We start from the raw sequence: 21207 nt of genomic DNA on the forward strand, positions 1-21207 counted from the left end.
AGCACAAGGACCCTAAAAAAAAAAAAAAAAAAAAAAAAAAAAAACTCTAAAAAAATAACTCATCAAAATAAAGAATTCAGGAATGAAAAAGATTGGGACAGAATTATACTGGTCATTAATACAAATAAGTTGCCGATAGAGCTAAGTCTAAAATATACACTGGGTCATAAAACTATAAATAGCAAGAATAATTTTAAAAGATGCACGAAATTTAAAAATTCAATAGTAATAATAATACAATTTTTTCAAACCTAGATTATGTATGCAAAATCTATGAACTGGGCCTAGACACAACGATGCAGCTGTAGCATAATGCTCTGCAATCCTGGAAGCTAAGTGGAGTATGAGGGTTCAGTTCCCGAGTCCACCTGTACACACTGGGTGCTTGCATACATGTCCTGGCTGCCTGGGAGGGCTGTAGGTGAGGAATCGTGGTATGACACCTTATTGAGTGGCTGTGTCTTTCTCTCCCTCTGACTCTCTATCATGACAGAAATAAAGGAAAGATTTAGGAGAAGTAAATGTATGCTTATTCCTCATCTTAACAAAAAAATGAAACCAACAAATGTAGATTCATGTTTGACACTTAAAAGTAGAAAGACAGATTGAAATAGAAATTATTCTAAATATAATTTTTTTAAATAAAAAACCTACGGTATAATTTATATCATTATACCTCAATGTATTAGCCTCATAGACCAATATCCACTTCCTTAGAATACTTAAAAATATGGTTTATGTTCTTCTTGCTCTTTCCCCTCCTGTCTCTCATGAAATCAACATCCGGATTCAGGGTTAAAAAGGTCATTTGAGTCAAGAGTTCTTACCTCAACTAAAAATACCTCTACAACCACACCATGGCACAAGCGCATTCACATTGTAGACTACACTGTAAGACACTTATTCTGTTCTAATACCTCAAACTTATTATTTCCACTGTCTGAATACAACTTCCCATGTTCCTTTCCCATTCTAAACAATTTTACCTAATTTATACCCTCACTAAAGTTTTAAAAGTAAATTCCTTTGAAATAACTCAGTTCATTGGTCAATCCCCTTTAAGCACCTTAACTCCATGGCCAGTAACATGAACGGTTTCTATTCCTGAAAGCTGCTGCCCTCTCTCTCTCTCTTTTTTTTTTTTTGAGCTGTACAAAGTCTTGAAAAATTAAGTGAAACTCATTAGTTCTCTTTCTCCTTCCTCAACACATACTTTTCTCTTCAAGCCCCTGCAATTTAGCTTTCTGCCCTTGCATGGAAAAGGCATATCAGGAGACCGAGTCTTTTCAGCATCTGCTGCCTGCTATCCCTGCTTTGTGCTTTGCAATAAAGCTGTACTGTCCTGCATCATGCATGTGCCTATGGTTTGGTTTTATAGTGCTTGGGCGAGCGAACCTGATTTGAGTTCATCCCTGCACATTCTGGGCCACACAGCGTCCCATTATTTTAAAAGAAACTCCACAAGGGGACAACAGTGGAAGAGCATGTCCAACATCTCACCCTCATTGTTAGAGTCCTCCTCGGTTCAGGATTCATTTGAAGTGGCCCACGGGACAGGGGACATTGAGGAAACAAAACCCAGGCCCCCCCAGGCTTCAGACTGAGGGATTTGGAGCATGCTGGAAAAACACTTCTACCTGAGAAGCACAAAAGACCCCAGAAGTGGAGGAAGCTGGCCTGAGGCCAACCAGAGGATCTCAGTACATCTGACTTTATTACCAGTCCTGTTACACTTGTGGAAGAACAGTACTGTGGAGGGGACCAGCAGATGATTATGTTGCTGGATTCCCATGTAGTCGACCATGGTTCAAGTCCCAGACCTGTAGCTTAAAACTTGCTCAGGGCATGTGTGCATGCATGCTCAAAATCCCAAGAGGAGAATGGAGGAGAAGGGATTGTGGCATGGTCATCCTCCCTGGGAGGGTCATACTCAAGAAATCTTTGCCTATACCAAAACTTCCTAACAATTAAGTTTTAGCACCCCTATTTGGGATTTTGACCATGCACACATGCGCTCGGTGTGTCTTTCAATCTACCAGATCCAGGACTCAAATCATGTGGTTGGCCACGTGGGAGTCAGCTGCCCTGACCACCATGCCACTGGCTGGCCCAAAAGAATGACATTTCAGTTCATTTCATCAACTGGAGGTCGAGGGTCACTTCCTGAAAATCCTATCAGAAATTGAAGGGCGAAAGGACTGTATTTATAAACAAGTCCTCGTCCTGCATCTCTCTTAGACAATGCCAAGTAGCAGGGTAGATACCAAGACAGCATCCCACTGTATCCCTTTGGTTTTGGTTTGCCATCTGTGGCTAAAGTCTGATCTTGTCCCCTACACCTGTTTTAAAAACAAGCACTTGTGGGTAGCTGGACTAACAAAACATGGAGGGACCAGCGGGTGGTGTGGTGGTTAAGGCGCTGGACACTCCCACATGGCCGCCCACAATTCAAGTCCCAGACCTGGTAGGGGACGCCTACTTTCTTTTTCTCTCTCTCTCTCTCTCTCTCTGTGTGTGTGTATGTGTGTGTGTCTCGCTGGTCGAATTAAAATAAATGAATGAGTGAATAAAAGTAATAAAAAAAATGATGTGGACATAGGTTTCAGGGAAATACTATGAAAAGATTCCCTTTTCCAGGGGAAAGCTTATTTAGCTCTTTATATTCTAGTTCTTTATTTTGTATTCTCCTAGTTTTAATAATAACACCAACAATGTAATAATCCATGTACATTGTTCAGTTGCAGAACATGATTGACCTCATATGTAATTATAAGAAGTTAAGACATAAATATTTTCTACGTAGCTCTTCCACATAGGGCAATCTTTATGTTGGGCTTCATAGCTTTTAAAAGAAAAAAATGAAGAAGAATCTTGGATACTTATCTCTTCAAGTATACCATATGCCTAAATGTATTACATATAAAAACCTAATAAAAATAAATATAAAAAAGTAAAGACGGAAAAAAAGAAAAAGCGTATCATAGAATTTCTAATAATAATGTCAAAAATTCTGACTTTTTATGTTATTCCTTTTGAGTCTCCTGGCTGTCACCCATTCAATAACCACTGTTTGCTAAAATCAGTACTGAGAATGGCCAAATAAGATCAGTGCCCAATCTTCAGAGGATGACAGTCTATTAAGTGAGCTGAGAATATAAGCCAGTAAGAGCAGTAAAATACTATGGGAGCTTCAGGAGAGTCACATAGAGTCGGGCCAAGGGTCCGTCTTAAGATGTTACATTCTTGGAACCAGGAATGTAGTGGTTAAGGTGCTGATTCCCACATGCTCAACGGTGCTTTGAGTCCCAGACCCAGTGACTTGAAAATCAAGCTGTGCACATGTGCATGCATGCCCAGAATTCCAGGGACAGAATAAAGGAGAAGGAACTGCAGCATGGCCATCCCCTGGGGGGTCATTTCTCACTTTCCCTCGTATTATCTCTGTCTCTTTCTGGTTGAGCACATGTGCCCTATGGCAAAAATCTAAAGGGGAAAAAAAAAAAGCTGCATTTTTGATTCTTGCAATGGTAGACTGCAATCTTTCTACTTTTGATACTCTTTTTCATCCATCTTCTAAAGTGTGGATATTACTCACACTTCAAGTCCAGACCCTGTCTTCTCACTCCACACATTTTCCCTCACAAACCTGAATCTTGAGGCTGAATGCTACTCACTAGGAAAACTCACCTCAAACTTACAACCAGCTCTCCCTCACTTGTGTGTCTCCATCCATAGTCCCCACATTCTCCTGTCACTCAGAAGTTAACCCTTCTCAATTTACTCCCTTCCCCCAAGTACTTGGATGGGTCCCAATTCCCATCCTTCTTTCAAATTCACATTCATTCATACTTTCTACCTCTTGTTATGTGTAGACTTTCCGATTTATTTATTATATAAGAAATACATTTTTTATGTCTCTTACAGAATCTGGCACAGCTGGGTAGAATAGTTAGTTGTTCAATAACTACCTGTTATCGAACCTACTTAAAACATTGCATGCGGGCTTGGAAAACATAAAGTTAAACTACACTTCCCTGGAATAAAGCCAAAGGTAGAAATTGGGTCATAGACCACAGGACAGGAAAGATCCTTCATCTCTTCCTGTATCTTATGAGGCTATACTAACCAACAACCCTGCTCCTTCCTACCAACAATGATCACTAAACAGCTCTGGGATCCCTGAGGTGAGGGTGCTTCAGGTTAGCACTCTGGCTATCTGCCCAAGAGACAGGAAGCTGAATCTGAGGTGGAGAGACAGAATTCCAGAGAACAGATTTACTAAGGAGTCCTCATCCTCAAGCTGACAGATGAAAAACTGAAATCTGAGATGTTTTCCTATTCCCATATAAATGAGAATACCTTTGCAGCTTCGGCTACAACGAAATCATTTTCCACTCTTAACCAAACAGCTCCATCCCTATAGTCTTAAAAAAGCCAAAGAGTGGTTGTGAGAAAAGTTCATCCTAAAGGACAACCTGTCACCAACTGGAGGGAAGATTGAAATGGGGACATGACAGGGCCAGGAAACACCACCATGAAAACACTTCATTCCCAGACACAAGGAGCTCGCACCACCTCTGGCGTATGAACTCACTGATTGCTGCCAAACACTTTTATTGAAATTGGAGCAACAGACACCGGAGGGAATCTTAACCAACTCTTTAGGCTCATCGAGCTGGAAAGGAGAGCCAAGAGTAAATGTGGTCAGTTTTATTTAATTCATATCCACCTAACTTCCATTGTTCACTTCTGCTTCATGTCCCAAAGCGCTAGTCCAACTCCAAGCTGAAATTACATTTCTGGATTAATAACAAGCACAGGAAAATAAATCACATCTGCCCCAGGAGTGAACCCAAAACCAAAAGCAGCCACAGAGAGGAATTTGAGTTGAGCTTAAAGTCAACTTTAATTCTGAAGGCAATGGAACCTTTAAAAAGAAAATTTCAAATAACAATCTATGTAGACAAAACATTCATCTCCATTGCTCTAATAAATTTGGGGCCGTTTAAAATGGATTTTTTTTTTCCTCCGCTTAAATGGATTTCTGCCAGAGCAGAACTTCTCTGATAAGATGGCTTGGAACCAAATAAATAGATTTGTGTTCAGTCTTCATCAAATCTTCAAATATGCTTCCATTTCTTAAAAGAATACCCCCTTGTTCAGCCTTAACTCTATAACAGGAGTCCTACAAAGAAGTAAATCATCTGCCCGTACTCATACCCCCACACCAGTTTCTTTTCTTTTCTGAGTTTAAGCTAGTCCAGAAGAGTGGTAGTTACTGCAAGTACAAATGCACAGTCCTTAGTCAGTCCTATGGAACTGGACTACAACACAGTTCTGCCCCTATGCAGCAGGAAAACCACACCAGAAAAAGACCACACTGTCTTCTAGTGGAACCAACAAGCCGTCCAGTATGCTGGCCACAAGTCCATCTCTATTACTCAGGGTCATAGGAGGCAGTATGTATCCGACAGAACAGCTCTGCATTGAAAGTAATGTTGCCCCACAGGATTTAATGAAATATGCAGATATAACTACATTTTCCAGTGGCCACTTCAAAATAAGAAAAAAAGGAACTAGTGAAATTAATTTCAATATAGCATTTTATTTACTTAGTATATCTGAAACATTATGATTTTAGTATCTACTCAACATTTAAATATTATTAATAAGTATTCTTACTTTTTTTATACTAAGTCTTCATAATCAGGAGTTAAAATATAGTTATACTTCTATAACTATAAAGTATAGTTATACTTCTAATTCAGACCAGCCGCATTTCAGGTGCTCATACTGCACAATTGATTCTCCCAATAATCCACTAAAGCCTTCCAAGAAAAGGAAGCTGAATTATGTACTCCTTATCAATCCATGAATAGAGCTGGGGAATTTTCTGTTCAACCTGAAGCCTAAAGCTTGCTGAAAAAGACCAAGCCTTTTATATCTGTGTAATTACAAACAAAATAGTACCCCTCAGGCTCTTCTCATTAAAAATATAACAAATTCACAAACCTCCACATATTATAAATAATACCTAGTTTTTTAGTCAGATACACACAGTCTTTTCCAGAAAGCTAGCGACTTTATGACTTCATTTCCTCTCCTACTAGCCTAGTCCAGCTCCTCCTTTTCTATTTTGTCAAAAGTCAGATCAGAGTTCATGCTTCAATTCTACAGCTGAAAATTGTAAAGAGAATTCTATGCAGAGTTGAAATAAAGCTCTAAGGTATAGTGAAAAAAAGCAGCAGAATGAATATAAAATAGTCACTATTAATAATGTTAACTTCTGGGACCAACAGTTAGCGTAATGGCTATGTCGCTGGACTCCCATGTAGTTGACTGCAGTTCGAGTCCCGGACCTGTTGGCTTAAACTCACACCAGACATGTGTATGTGCATGCCCAAGATCCCAAGAATAAAATGGAGGAGAAGGGATTGTGGCGTGGCCATCCCCCAGGGGAATGATTTCTTGCTTTCTGTCTCTCTCTGTCTTCCTGTAGAGCGCATGCACCCTATAGCAAAATCTTCTCAAAAAAAAAAAAAAAGGTTAACTTTTAACTTCAGCAGAATGAATACAAAATAGTCAATATTAATAATGTTAATTTCTAACTTCAAAATAACAAACCATATTCTGAAAAATTCTGAAAAAAGAATATAATGAGTAAAACATCAAATCCTAGAGTGTATAGTAAAATTTAAATTGTGCTTCTAATTTATATAAATTATAAATTTATAATAAAAAATAAAAAAGATAATTCATAAAGTTAATTTGATATAGAAAAAAGACCACAGATTTGAGCATAGATTTAGTGTTCAACAAGCCTAGATTTAAGCCCTAACTCAACAATTATGTGCCTTGGGCAAATTATATAACCCTCTTAAATACATAGCACCATCTGTCAAAAAGATATTTAATAAAATCTACCATTAATACAGTTATTGCAAAGATTACATAAAACACTGTAATTAGTACAGTATCTGGCCACTAGTAAGTATTAGTTAATTCCAAAACCTCAGCTCCATTAATTCCTTTAATTTGAGTAAAATATAAAATATGAATCTGAATTTATAGCTCTAAAATAGATTTCAATAGAAATAGGAACCCTAGAATGCAAAGTGTTGTTCCTACTCTTCTCAGAATGGGGACTAGCATGTTAAGCAGGTCAGCTACATGCTACTGAGAAAAAAGGGTGGTCATACGTGCTGGTAATTACTGTCATTGACAGTGCAACTGCCCATTAACGAAGCACCTCCCAAACAGATAGTAAGGTCAGTTTAAGGGGAGCATGGGGTGCCAAGAGAGTCTAGAGCAGAACTCGTGGCTCAGCCTGTAGAGAGATCAGAGAGGGCTTCTGGAAGGATGTAACCAACCACAGGGTAAGAGAATCTAGAGAAAAGGTACAGTGTGAATGACGACCCATACAGCAAACCGACACAGTACAGAAGAGAGGCGGTTCTCGCTGCTATCGGGCACACGTGGAGAAGACCGGAGAAACAGACAGGGCTGAGGCCACGAGGGTTTTAACAGAACAGAGGAAGGGCCTTGGACTAAAGTCCTGTTGATGACGAGGCAAAAGCAAGGCTTACCATTGGAAATCAGAGAATCGGCAAGAGCAAAAAAGAGGAAGGAAGCCTGCGGTGAGGAACCAAAGGCTGAAGGTTGCTCTAAATGACAGACAACAGATAACAAGAAATAAAAATTGCCTTACTGATCTTACCCATCATCCCTGCCACCCTTTCTAGAAAATACAAAAGCCCACAGAAAGAACACCTTATATGGATTTTGATACAAAGGGGGCATTTATTAAACATCCTGGGGTAAGAAATTCAGGTAAAATATTTCACTGGAAAAGTTTCTCCTAAGATCAGGCCTCTCTAAATGGTATCAAAGCAGGAAATCAAGTGTGGTATCAAAGAAAAATCAGCAACGAAATTACAATACCATTTAATCTGCACTGGCATCAGAAGCCTTAGTACCACACAGTCATTCTCCCAGAGGGCAAAGGAAAGAATGGGGTCAAGTTCATAACAAGTATCTCATCCTGCCTAATACCATAAAAAAGAAAAAAAAGTTCAAATCTTTCCAATTATTAGGAATTGTGTAGTTAACTTTAATTTTTGTAATAATAAAAAAAAAAGACCTTTAGAAAAGCTACAGTTAGCACAGTGGTTAAGGGAGTCGAATCCCATTTGGCTGAATGCAGTTCAAATCCCAGCCCTGGCAGCCTGAAAAGCATGTAGTAGTATGTGCATGTCTAAAATCCTGACAGGATGAAAAAACAGAGGAAAAAGGATTGTGGTTTGACCTTGCCCCTTAAAGGGTGTTTTCTCTCCCCCCTTTGCCCAGCAGCTACAATGCCTCCTCTAGCAATAAGAACAAAAACAAATCAAAACAAAGAGTAAAAAGAAAAATCTACCATAGAAATAGCAAAAGCTGGAGAGAAGAGAATATGACAGAAAAGAGCAGGAGGCTGGGAGTGAAGTCTGGGGATCAAGACACCATGAAGAAATTCTAGGGGAAGTCCAACTTTAGGGAAACCTAGTGGGAAAGTATTTTAAAAGGACACTTTGGAAGAATAAAAGCAAAAATGTGTGCCCTTACAGGAAATTGTGTTACTGAATTCTTAAATCCTTTATGCTTTTTCCTATTAGGCTATAGCTCTAAAGAATGCGTAATTAAAGGCTATGGAAGCAATTCAGAGATGCCTAAGAATACCAGGTATTAATGGCTAAAACCTAACATCAAGACTTTTTTGCAAGAGACAATCTATTACTAGCAGTATATTGTCTTCTTGTATCATCCATTTCCTTCTTGGGTTTCCCATTAAGTTAATCAATTTCTCTCAGAAAGCCTCAGTTCTTGACCCTTTGTATTAATTCTTAGCTATCTCTCCTTTCAATAGATAAGTAAATACACGTAAAGAGTAACTAAATCCAAATGTCTGCATAAAATCACTTGACTTTCAAACCTAAGTGAAAACCCTGCCTACAACAACATGAGAAACTTCCAACAGGCTGTAAAATTAAATAAGGTCACTGTTCTAATGTCAGAGGCAGAAAAATCTATTTTTGTCCTGTGTGCATAGAGGAATATAAGAAAGAAAACCAGGAGCGGAGTGTAGCTGTCACACAAAGACGCCGTCAAGAGTGCTTGCCGAATCCTTTGCCTAGATTTGGGGCAAAATGGACTCGGGTCCATGAACAAACAGTAAGCTCTAAACTCCTTTTTTTTTAAGTTTATTTTTATTTAACTTTATTAATTATTATTGTTATTTTTCAATTTTCCATAGAGCATATATGCTCACAAGAGAGAGAGAGAGAAAGCCTCCAGGTCTGAGACTCAAACTACGGTCAGCCATGTTAGAATCCAGCACCTTAACCACCATACCACCTGCTGGCCCAAAGTTCTGAATACTTGTGGTCTGGATAGCCTATCTTTGCATTTAAGTATGTTTTTCCACACTCAAATATTTATTAAGTAAGGAATATGCTGCTTTTCCTAGATAATAAGCTCAGGGTCTATCAGTAATGGTCTTCCCTCATATCTGCCACAGCACCTAGCACAGTGCTAAGTTCAGAACAGCTCCCCATTAACACTGTGAAAATATGCTTGTTTTGAATGAACACAGGAAAACATATGGGGTTATCATCATACCCACTGATTTAGCATAGAGAGCCCTCAGCTCACACACTGGTCCCAAAGCAGCCCTGTGACAATTTGTGAAGGGTGACCACTTGAGTGATAAGCCTGCCCCTGCTTCCTAATCTATATCCCATCTGGTGCACTCGCCCACTATACATACCTGTCCACTGAGGGGGACAGCGGCAGTTGTAGGTATTGACGCCATCCACACAAACCCCTCCATTCTGACACTTGTGGTTAGGGCAGTCGTCGATATTCTGCTCACAGGTGCTCCCTTCAAAACCTAGTAGGAGAACAAAAGAAAACAATGAAGTCACATGCAGAAAAAGTGGTCTGTTCTCCTCCCACAGGACATGGTCATCAGAACAGACCTGCTTCTTAATTTCAGTTCAGCAGCCAGCCGCTGCTCAATCCAAGATTCACCATATAAAAAAACCCAGGGCTGTCTTCTCCAACTTCAAGCATAACTAAACAGCGAAAGTGCCTCATGATGTCAATGCCATGCCTTCATCATTACCTCACAAGTATTTCAAAGTGTCTTCATGAAATAAAATTCCAGGGAAGATAAATATCTACTGCAGACAGATATTCAATGGTTTCAAAAAAACAAAAACGAAAACAAAAAACAGGGTACTAGATTCTCCTCAGCTCCATTCTAGACTAAAGGGAAAAACAGATAAAAGATTAGCTAATTAAATTCAAGTTCCTTCTATTTTTCAAGTTCCTTTTATTTTTTCCCTTGGATGATTGCTCAAAGGGGGCCCCAAAACTAGGTGAAAGAGAGGGTGAAAGACATGGAGAAAATAGAGAACTTAAAAATAAGAAGACATGGGTCAAGTTCCAACCTTATCATCAGCTATTTAATACACGCTAAGTTACAAACACTGAATTGGCTCCCTCATCTATAAAATGAGACCAATTCCACTTGTCCAGCCGGCCTTTCTGGATTGTTATAAACATCATGAGCAAAGTGCTACACAAATGTTAAAAGCTATCTGAAAATGGGGTGACATTATTACTAACTGAAATTACCAGCATTGCAAATTCTTCATACTCCTCTCTATATTTATAGCAATGATTCCTTACTCCTGACTTTTCCCATTTATGAAAAATAAAACTGATACATCAAACTTCATTCTAACTGCCTCCAGTGTGGTTCTCTGTGACTTAAACACTGGGCTTCTTCCTTTCTCTTTCCGCACTACTGGATTCCTGAGCTAGTAAGACAAGAGAGTGTCCAGGGAACGTTATTCTGTCAGAAACAGTAGAACTAAGTATTTGGCCTCTTCAACATATCCCTTAAGGTTTTTCTCTCTCTGAAAACACGTACTGGTTCTTACACTAGGAATTGAGGTAAAACGGGAAAAAGAGACAGAGTCCCTATTCTCATGGCATTTATGGCCTGGTAGAAAGACAGACAGCAATCACATCTTGCTGCATTAATTCCTTGCTATTAACTATTGGGGAATTCTACAACTGTTCTGCTAGGCTCAAACATGGCTGGTTTCTCTGAATACACATCAAGGAATATACATCAACTAGCCAAAAATATTACCCAGAAATCAATGAAATCACTTCATAGAAGATAGAAATAATCAAAAGCTTGATTTAAAGAAATAATATTTCTCCAGGTATTTGATACTCACTCTATCACTGAATAAATTACTAAGTCTGAAAAAGACTATAAATATATGCTCAGATTTTTAAAAATTATATTTCCCACATTTCTGCTTATATAAAAGTCTTACAAATGGACTAATGAGTCAGAAAATGTTTAATTGGTATGCTTACTTCTAATTAAGTTTTTTTTTTTTTTTCCTTAGAGATTTTTGCTATAGGGCACATGTGCTCACTGAAGAAATACAGAAATAGAAAGCGAAAAATGACTTCCTGGGGGCTTGATCTTCTGCAAACCCTTCTCCATCCTCCTCTTGGGATTTTGAGCATGCACGCACATGCCCCTAGTGTGAGTTTCAAGCTGCCAGGTCCAGGGTTCAAATCACGATTGGCCACATAGGAGTTCAGAGCATTAGCCACTATGCTACCTGCTGGCCTCTCAATTAAGATTTTTTTTAAAAAAATTGAGGCTAGGGATCAGCAAATGGCATAATGGTTACCTATCTAAACTCCCATGTGGTTGACCACAGTTCAAGTCCCAGACCCAGTGGCTTAAACTCACTCCAGGCACATGTGCATGCATGCCCAAAATCTCAAGGGGAAAATGGAGGAGAAAGGAGTGCAGCATGGCCATCCCCTTTAGGGGGTGGAGGGAGAATTTCTCACTTTCTGTCTTTCTATCTCTCTGTCTCTCCAGTGAGCACACACGCCCTATAGCAAAAATCTCTCTTAAAAAAAAAAAAAAAAGAGGCTGAATCTATAGCTCTATCAAGTTGCAATCTCTGAGTGAGAACTGAGATCTATATTCCTAGTCCAAAGTTCTTAATGGAGACATTCTTCAGGGAAAAAAAACAGTTATCCATATGGCTTAAGACTGTAGGGGGAAATAAAGCTCCTCCCCTATCACTGCAAAAACTTGTGTGGTCTGGTGATCTAGAACTGGTGAGGGTCATCCTCCCTCTAACTTGATCTCTCTGGTGCCTGTGGATCAGGGAGGTGGTAAAGCCCCTGTAGTTAAGCTATACAGAACAGAAACTGTAACGCTGACTTTGTATTAGCTAATGTTACAACCAACTGAATTCACCAACCACACACAAATTAAGAAAGCAGAAGCATTTCAGCATTACCACAACAGGCATGAAATACTACTAGTAGGTAAAATGTTTTCTTTTTATGACTGACTGACTATTTTTGAGGTAGTTCTACCCTGTCAGTAGGTAGGTATGCAGGCAAGTAGGAGAGTTAGTTCATAGTCAACAGCATGGTCTCTAGGGCCAAACTGCATAGGCTCAATTCTCAGCCTTACCATACAATAACTGAGTGAACTGGGCAAGATACTTAAACTTTCTTTCCTCCTTGAGTGATAAACAGTGTCTACCTCAAAGGATTGTTGTGAAGATTAAATGAATTAGAGATAAAAAGCATTTAATTCAATACATAGTTCTGGGACAACTAAATGTCCACATTCAGCGAAGTTGGACCCCCTCCTCACACACACAAATTAACTCAGAATTGATCAGAAACCTAAATGTAAGAGCTAAAATATAAAAACTCTAAGGGAAAAAAAAAGAGAGAGAATGAGTAAATCTTAGTAATCTGGGCTAAGCATTCTTAGGTATGAGGAAAAAATAGATGCAAATAGACAAATTAGAGTTCATCAAATTAGTAATATTTGGTCTTGGAAGGATACTATCAAGAGAATATATATATATATATACACACACACACATATATATATATATATATATATAGAAAATGGGATAAAATATATACAAATTCTATATCTAAAAAAGACTTATGTCTAGAATATATAAAGAGCTCTTACAGCTCAATAATTAAAGATAACCCAAGTATAAAATAAGTAAAGGATCTGAATAAAAAAATTCTCCAAATGAGATACACAAATAACCAATAAGTATGTGAGAAGATGCTCAACATCATCAGTAATCAGAAAAATACAAATAAAATCCATGTGAGATATCAGTTCACATCCATTAGGATGTCTATAATAAAAAGATAATAATAAATGTTAGCAAGGATGTGGGGAAATTTGAACTCTGGTATACTGTTGGTTGGAGTGTAAAATAGTGCAGCCACTTTGGAATACAGTCTAGCCGTTTCAGGAAAGGTTAATCATAGTTACCATATAGTAACTCTGTTCCTACATACATACAAAGAAAAATGAAAACATATGTTCACAGGAAACTTGTACAAAAAATGTTAAAAACAACATTATTCTTAATAGCCAAAAAGTGGGAGCATCTTAAATATCAATCAACTGATGAATGAATAAATACAATGTGTAAAAAACATACAAAAAATATTATACAGCCCAGAAAAAGACTTGAAGTATTGACACATACTACATGGATGAACTATGACACATTGTTTTAAGTAAAAGAAGTCAGTCAAAAATGACTACATTTTGTATGTTCCCAAATATATAAAGTGTTTGAAATAGGCAAATAGAAACCAAAAGTGGATTCATAGTTGCATAGGGCTAGGCAAGGGAGGGTTAGATAGAATGGGAAGTAACTGATAATGGCTACAAGGTTTCTTTTGGAGTATAAAAATATTCTACAATTGACAATGGCGAGTTACATATATCTATGACTGTACTAAAAACCACTAAATTGTATATTCTAAAAGGGCATATTTCATTACATGCAAATTGTAGCTTAAAATGGTTGTCATATTTGCACTGGAGGGAAAATGTTTAAAATAGTGCCTTGCATATACTAGCTAGTATTATATGTCAATGGGATTACTGCATCCCTTCGAGATGCAGTAATCTAATTGTTTTATGAGTTGAGTGCCTGATGGCTGATCTGCAAGATTACATGACTAGCAGGTACGAGTCAATATTTCAACCAGAAACTTTACCCAGTTCCAGTTAGTACTTTTTCTGTGACCCAAGAGTTCACTCTGAACAATCTGAAAAATTGACCGTAGGTCAAAAGTTCCCATGCCTGGGAACCAGCAGTTAGCGTAATGGCTATGTCACTGGACTCTCACGTAGTCAACCGTGGTTCCCGGACCTGGTGGCTTAAAACTCACGCCGGGCGCGTGTGCGGGTGTGCCCAAGATCCCGAGAGGAGAATGGAGGAGAAGGGATTGCGGCATGGCCATCCCCCCGGAGGGTGATTTCTCGCTTTCTGTCTCTCTGTCTCTCTCTCTCTGTCTGTCTGGCGAGCGCATGCGCTCTATAGTGAAAAACTCTCAAAAAAAAAAAAAAAAGTTCCCATGCCTGAGCAAACTCAAGCAAAATTACTTCTCGGAAGTTAAGACAGGATTAATGCTTTAAAAATAGAGATACAGAACTCTCCTGGAAAGAGCTAGCAAATTCTTATAAGAAACAGTCTACCCAAAGAGAAGGGAAGGCCGTATGAATAAGCTACAAGGCTGTCATTTCTTAAGAATATATTTTAAGTGTTTAGGGGAAAGGGAAACAGACACGTCTCCAGACTTGTGGGTGGGATGGGTGTAGCAGATTCACGGAGAGGCTCATGTGGCTGTGACAAAAGGAGTCTACACCTCATGCCAATTCCTGTCCCTAAAAGGCCAAAAGGAGAGAAATTAAACTTAGAAGAAACATTTTAAGACTGTACTGTTATAAAACCATGAGGCACTTAACCGATTAATGAAGGCAGTGAGGGTAGAGAGCAGAAAAGATTCTTGTGAATTTGTCATCCCACACAGAGAACAGCATTTCTCAAGAGAGCACCCATATCTTTCCAGTTCCAGTGCCCAAGATGGGTGATGGTGGAAAGGCTTGGTGGAGGGGCAAAGAAGAGAGCAGAAGGGGAAGACGAGCTAACACAGCAGGGCTCTCTCAGGCCTGACTGGTAGTCCTCAGGGAAAGCATCCGTGGACAGGAACAAGAGTGAGAAGACCAGGGAACCTGTGAAACCCGGTAAGTGTGATACCCATGAGAACATCACATGCTCCCGAGTGTGAGAATGCAAGAGGAAATCCCTGTCTGCCTGCCTGGATGGTGTTCCTGTCACAGATCTTCCATCCTCTGAATGCGCACAGAGGAGCCCACTGACCCCACATCTGTTCCATGTGTCCCCCACCTAGGCATGCTGCTTCCACATGCCTCTCCTGACAAGTCCCTAATGACCTCCACATTTCTTTGTAACTTCATCACCAAAGAAAAAAAAAAAAAGAATAAGGAGACTAATAACATAATTTAGTATATTAAAAAAATTGTAGCATGTAAGAATTATCTTCACTGTCTATAGAATTTAACTTAACCACATTTAATTCATTCATTTGTTCAATATTCAATGAGTTTGTTTCTTTGTTTTTATTTTTGGAGAGGTTTCTGCTATAGGGTGCATGCGCTTGCCAGAAAGACAGAGAGAGAGAGACAGAAAGCGAGAAATCACCCCCCCCCTCCCCAGGGAGGATGGCCACACTGCAATCCCTTCTCCTTTTCTCCTCTCGGGATCTTGGGCACGCATGCATATGTGCCTGGTATGAGTTTAAGCTACTCAGTCCAGAACTCAAACTGCTTTCGACTCCATGGGAGTCCAGCAACATAGCCATTATGCTATCTGCTGGTCCCAATTTTTTTTTTTTTAAGAGAGAGATTTTTGCTATAGGGTATGTATACCTGACAGAGAGACAGAGAGAGAAAGTGAGAAATCACCCCCAGGGAGGATGGCCACACTGCAATCCCTTCTCCATTCTCCTCTTGGGATTTTGGGCATGCATATACATGTGCCCAATGTGAGTTTCTAGCTTTTGGATCTGGGACTTGAACTGCGGTCAGCAATGTAGGAGTCCAGCACCTTAACTACCACGCAAGCTGCTGGCCCAATATTCAATGAGTCTTAATTCTGTGCCAGGTACTATGCTGAGTACTAAAGGGGAAAATGTTAACATGAGAGTATCCACATGGAAAGATGAACAAATCGACCATCCACTTGATAAGTGCTGTACTAGAATTAAGCAGGATGTCAAAAAACTTTTGAGGGTCTCTAATGCACAAGGGAGGGGGGGCACAGACAATTAAGTAAAATAGATGACATTGGCCAATCATAAAGAATGAGTTCTATATTTAAAAAAGGGAAGAAGGTGACAAAGTTGAGGTGACAGACAGTGCAGGCAGAAGTACCAAGCATGAGAGAACAATGAGCCCTTCCAGAAACACCAGGTAGAACTGAACTTGGGGCCCAAGCCAAAGGAGCTAAAATAATACACCCTGGAAAGTGGCATGATAATTTCTGCACATTCTCCAGAGAAACCTGCCAAAATACGGTTAGCATAATACCCAAGAGAAAGTCACATGCTCCTGAGTGTGAAAATGCAGGAGGGAATTATTTCTAATAGTTCTTAAGCTCAGCAACAACGGGGCAGACACGAAAGCCACAAAACGTGCTTAAGCTTTACTTTAATGATACAGGCATATTACATAAAATCCGCCTGTGAAGTGTAAAGGTAATTTACAAAGGATATGCTTTCGTTGTTTGCAAGGGACGGATAAGATTTTATGAAGTTGAAAAAAAAAATCATACAGGAATAAAGACATGTGGGAGAAAGAAAAAGGGAAAGCATATTGAGAACTCCCCCAATCCAACTGTGAGCTCATGAGGGACGGCCAAGAGATTCAAAACAGCCCCTTTCTGGGACCAGCAGTTAGCGTAATGGCTATGTCGCTGGACTCCCACGTAGTTGACCGCGGTTCGAGTCCTGGACCCAGTGGCTTAAAACTCACGCCGGGTGTGTGTGCATGCATGCCCAAGATCTTGAGAGGAGAATGGAGGAGAAGGGATTGCAGCATGACCATCCCCCTTGGGAGGTGATTTCTCACTTTCTGTCTCTCTGTCTTTCTGTTTGTCTGGCGAGTGCACGCACCCTATAGCAAAAACCTCTCCAAAAAAAACCCCCAAAAACAAAAAACAGCCCTGTTTCCTGATTACTTGTGCTACTTTATTAAAAAAAAAAATCCACAAACACAAAACCAGCCTAACTCATTCTTCCCTCATCGGTTGGTCCTAACCCCAAAATACTGGAAGTCAATCAAGTTTATTTTCATGCTCTATTTTGTTCTTTCATTACTGCGGCTGACTGCTCTTCCATTATCTTTGAATGAAGACTCTACACAGTAGAATCTCATGAAGTGTCTAGCTAGTGCTGATCCAAGGAGAAGAAAAGGAGTTTAATTTCTTGATTTGACTCTATTACTTCCCTCTTGTTATTCCCTTTTCCACGCTCTGTGGAGAAACATCTCCTTGTCACACAAGATGAGTCACTTTTTCAGTTTTAATTCTCTCCCCATAAGTCCTACAAGCTACTAAAATCAACTCACAGTGTCTACAGTAACTTTTGCAAGAAAACAATTATAACCATTTATATACAATCACTAACATATGTGTTGTTCACTGACTCTCAGAGTTGAAAAAAGACACCAAAACCCTTTTTTATCCAGCGGTAGAGTGTCTAAGAATGAAAGCTGGAGCCAAATGAAGTCTAGGATGAATGCTATCAGGAAGTAAGCACTAAAGCCACACCTGCCATACTCTGACACGACACTAACCTCATAGCGTCGGTCAGGCAATACATATTTGTGGGCCTATTTTGCACTGGGCACTGTTTTCAGGTGTTTGGGCTATATCAACAAACAAAAACAAAGACCTTAACTTTTATTCTGAAGAGAAGAGGCAGAAGAATTTGAAAAAGACAATAAACAATAGACATAATGAATTAAATTATATAGTAAAAATTATATAGTAAGAAGATAGGAATTACAGAAAAAGAAAACAAAAAGTAAACCAGAGCCAGTGATTGAGAGGGGTGGGGAGAAAGGTTACAATTTTAAGTAAAGTGGTCAGGATAGGCTTCAATTATAAGTGCAAAGACTTGAAAATGTGGCCGGAAGCAGCCATTTAGGAACTGCAAGGTATCTTAATAAGCTACTTTTCCTCCTGCTAACTTGGTTTTTCCATTTTTAGAACTGAAATAATAATTCTCTCCAATATTTACATCAAGATGGTGACTATTACTTTACATAACATTTTAGTCTCTTGAATAGTGTGGGGAACAATGGAGGAAGGGTCCCAAGAGGGGGCTATTACTTTAGAAAAAAGACTTTCTAGAGAAAACTATTTCCAGGCCCTATTTTCCTATGTGAAACAAAATGCGTACTTTTCAACTCCACCTGGGACATAAGAACAATGAACATAAAATCTTCCAAATTGTATAAATACATATTTATTCACAGTGTCACAACATCATCTATTGTTTCAAATTCTTTTAGAATTTCCTTCTATACATTTGTCCAAATTGAAGTCATCTGTTTTATATCATAGTCCAAAGCAAGAACTAATCTACTTAACAATTTTTCAATATCTATACAATGCCATATGTAATACATAGGAAGATATGGAACAAGTACTATTTGATTATATTTAAATCACGTTTTTCTTATAACATAAACTTTCTGTTTTTACTCCAACAACTCAAAGCATTAAGCAAAAAAGTTTCACACATCTTGAAGCACCTTCAGGGGGCAGAAGAGCAGTACAGTGAGAGGCACGCAACACCAGCTTTGGAAATAATCTCCGGGGTTTCAGGACCCAGCTTAATGACATACCAGATGTGCACCTTTGAGTAAATTACTTAACATCTCCAAATTTCAATTACCTCTGTGGGAACTCAAAAAATAGTATCAGTCCCCAAGGTTTTTGTGTAATTGAGCTCATGGCTGCAAAAGTACCTGGCACAGTACCTAACCATAAAAGGCATGAAATAAATGTTAGTTTTCTCTTCACCAAATCTTCTTCCCACTCATACCGCCATCCTGATCCCGAACATACACACACACATACATACACACACACACACACACACACACATACACACACACGCACGCATGCACCATCAGTGAGTACATTAATATCTTGCCTTAAATTACAAGCAGAACATAAAAGACAGCCAAGATCTCCTTATTCCATCCCACTAGCTGGCGGCCTCTTGGCTGTGGAATCCCTGGTTATTTCCTTTCTCAAGGAGGAGAGACTATTCTAGTTTGACAAATCCTTTCCTGGACACACTCTCAGAATTCCCTAAGGTTCTTATCGTGGCTAATGGATAACAATGCAGAAACTATGGGAGTGAATAATCACTCTCCCTCAGCTAAAAACTTCCTTTATTGACTTCTCTAACTTCCCGTTAATATCTTGCTGCCAAATCAACTTCTTGTTCTATGTGACTATTAAAAGTAATTATCTTAAACTGAAAAATGCATTTAGCCTTCGACAATAAATCACACTAAGCTCAGTTACTAGCTACTTAGCATAGTAGGCTACTCCAATATTTACAAAATTAAATTGTTTGCAATCCTATTTCTATCTTTAGCCTTTAAAATACAGGAGTACAGATGTTTTTAGTTATTTCTTCCAGAAGATAAAGTGGAGAACTGAAATATTGTTAGCATTTATTGATTTAGAATGAGAATGATAGCAGTAGCTATTCTTTATTGAAAGAGAAACTAAAAGCAATACAATTAAACAGCTTGTATTTGTGCCAGTTAAATGATACAAAGTTTTCATTTTCATTATGTGACAGGGCCTTATATCACTGTAGGCCAAGCACACAGCACAGTGCCTTGAATGTAGCTGTCAATAGATGTTTGCTGAATGAAGTGAATAAACGATCACTTGGTCGTACACTCAGAACCAACCTATAACCTTAATCCCTGAAAGATAAAACACACAACCCCTTGATATGTGAATCATATCCACAACTCCAGGATCTAAGACTCCCACTCCCAAAGAACAGTTAGAACAACTTCTTTTTGAGGCAATTCTGCTTACTTAGCACATTATTTCCCCTACAGCTTTCCTTCTTTTGTTTTTGTACTAAAGATATTTGTATAAAAACAGGATCTTTGTTGCTTAGTAATTCATCTGCTCCAGCTGCTTGTGTTCTGTTCCCAATCAAAATTCTTGGTTTTCAGCCTCCTCATCACTTTTATAAGGAGTTAAGTGAAATGGCTAGTTTGCTCCCTTCTCCCTCTCCATGGGACACCAGGCCCCCCACTTCCACACACTGCTCCTCTGCCTGCTTCTACCTTGGGGTGCTGTGTGTGCCCTACAGAACCTATACCGGAAGAGGATGATGAAACATTGTATCACAGTCTCTCCTACATGGTCCATCCCAGTACATCAAAAAGTGCTCAATGAGGTCTGGCAGGTGGCATGGTGGTTAAGATGCTGGCCAACCATGGTTTGAGTCCCAACCTGGAGGCTTGACAATCACACTAGGCAGGGGCCAGCAGATGGTTTGGCAGCTATGTCACTGGACTCCCATATGGCTGATCTCAGTTCAAATCCTGGACCTGGTGGCTTTAAAATCACACTGGGTATGTGTGCATGCATGTCCACTATCTCAGGAGGAAAATAGTGGAGAAGGGACGGTGGTGTGGCCATCCGTCTGTGGGGTGATTTCTCACTTTCCCTCTCACTGCTTCTGTTTCTCTCTCTTTGGCAAGCACACACATCCTAAGGTAAAAACCTTTTTTTTTTTTTTTTCAAAAAAGAAAAAGAAAAAAAATCATGCGAGGCACATGTACGTGCATGTCCAAAATCCCAGGACAAGAATGGGGGAGAAGGGACTGAAGCATAGCCATCTCCCCGGGGAGTGATTTCTCACTCTCTCTTACTGTCTTTCTCTGTGCATGTGCCCTAAGGCAAAAACCAAAAATAAATAAATAAAAGTACTCATTGACTCACAGAGAACTTGACTCCCTCCCCAGTTTCGAAATTCTCCAGCTTCAAGTTAGGGAAGGGTTACCCCAAAGTCAGAGAGGGCACATGAGAGAGGGATCTGAAGGCCAATAGCCTCAGGAAAAACCCAAAAGGGCAGGTGAATGCATTTACGTAGACAGGAAAATAACAAATGACGCCATGAGAGGCAAAAGCATATAGGAGAGTCGATCCT

General features: G+C 39.4%; 1 protein-coding gene across 2 annotated transcripts in view; it reads right to left on the reverse strand.

Annotated features, from left to right (window-relative positions):
- Nucleotides 1–21207, reverse strand: part of LOC102479715 (notch receptor 2) — a 187186-nt gene that overhangs the window by 66237 nt on the left and 99742 nt on the right. For both annotated transcript variants that reach the window (XM_027767380.1, XM_027767379.1), the window contains exon 5: nucleotides 9803–9925. In XM_027767380.1, coding sequence (XP_027623181.1) covers nucleotides 9803–9925 — 123 coding nt within the window. The remainder of the gene's footprint in view (nucleotides 1–9802; nucleotides 9926–21207) is intronic.

The sequence above is a fragment of the Tupaia chinensis genome, unplaced genomic scaffold, assembly GCF_000334495.1.
Source record: "Tupaia chinensis unplaced genomic scaffold, TupChi_1.0 Scaffold144247_1, whole genome shotgun sequence".
NCBI lineage: Eukaryota > Metazoa > Chordata > Mammalia > Scandentia > Tupaiidae > Tupaia > Tupaia belangeri.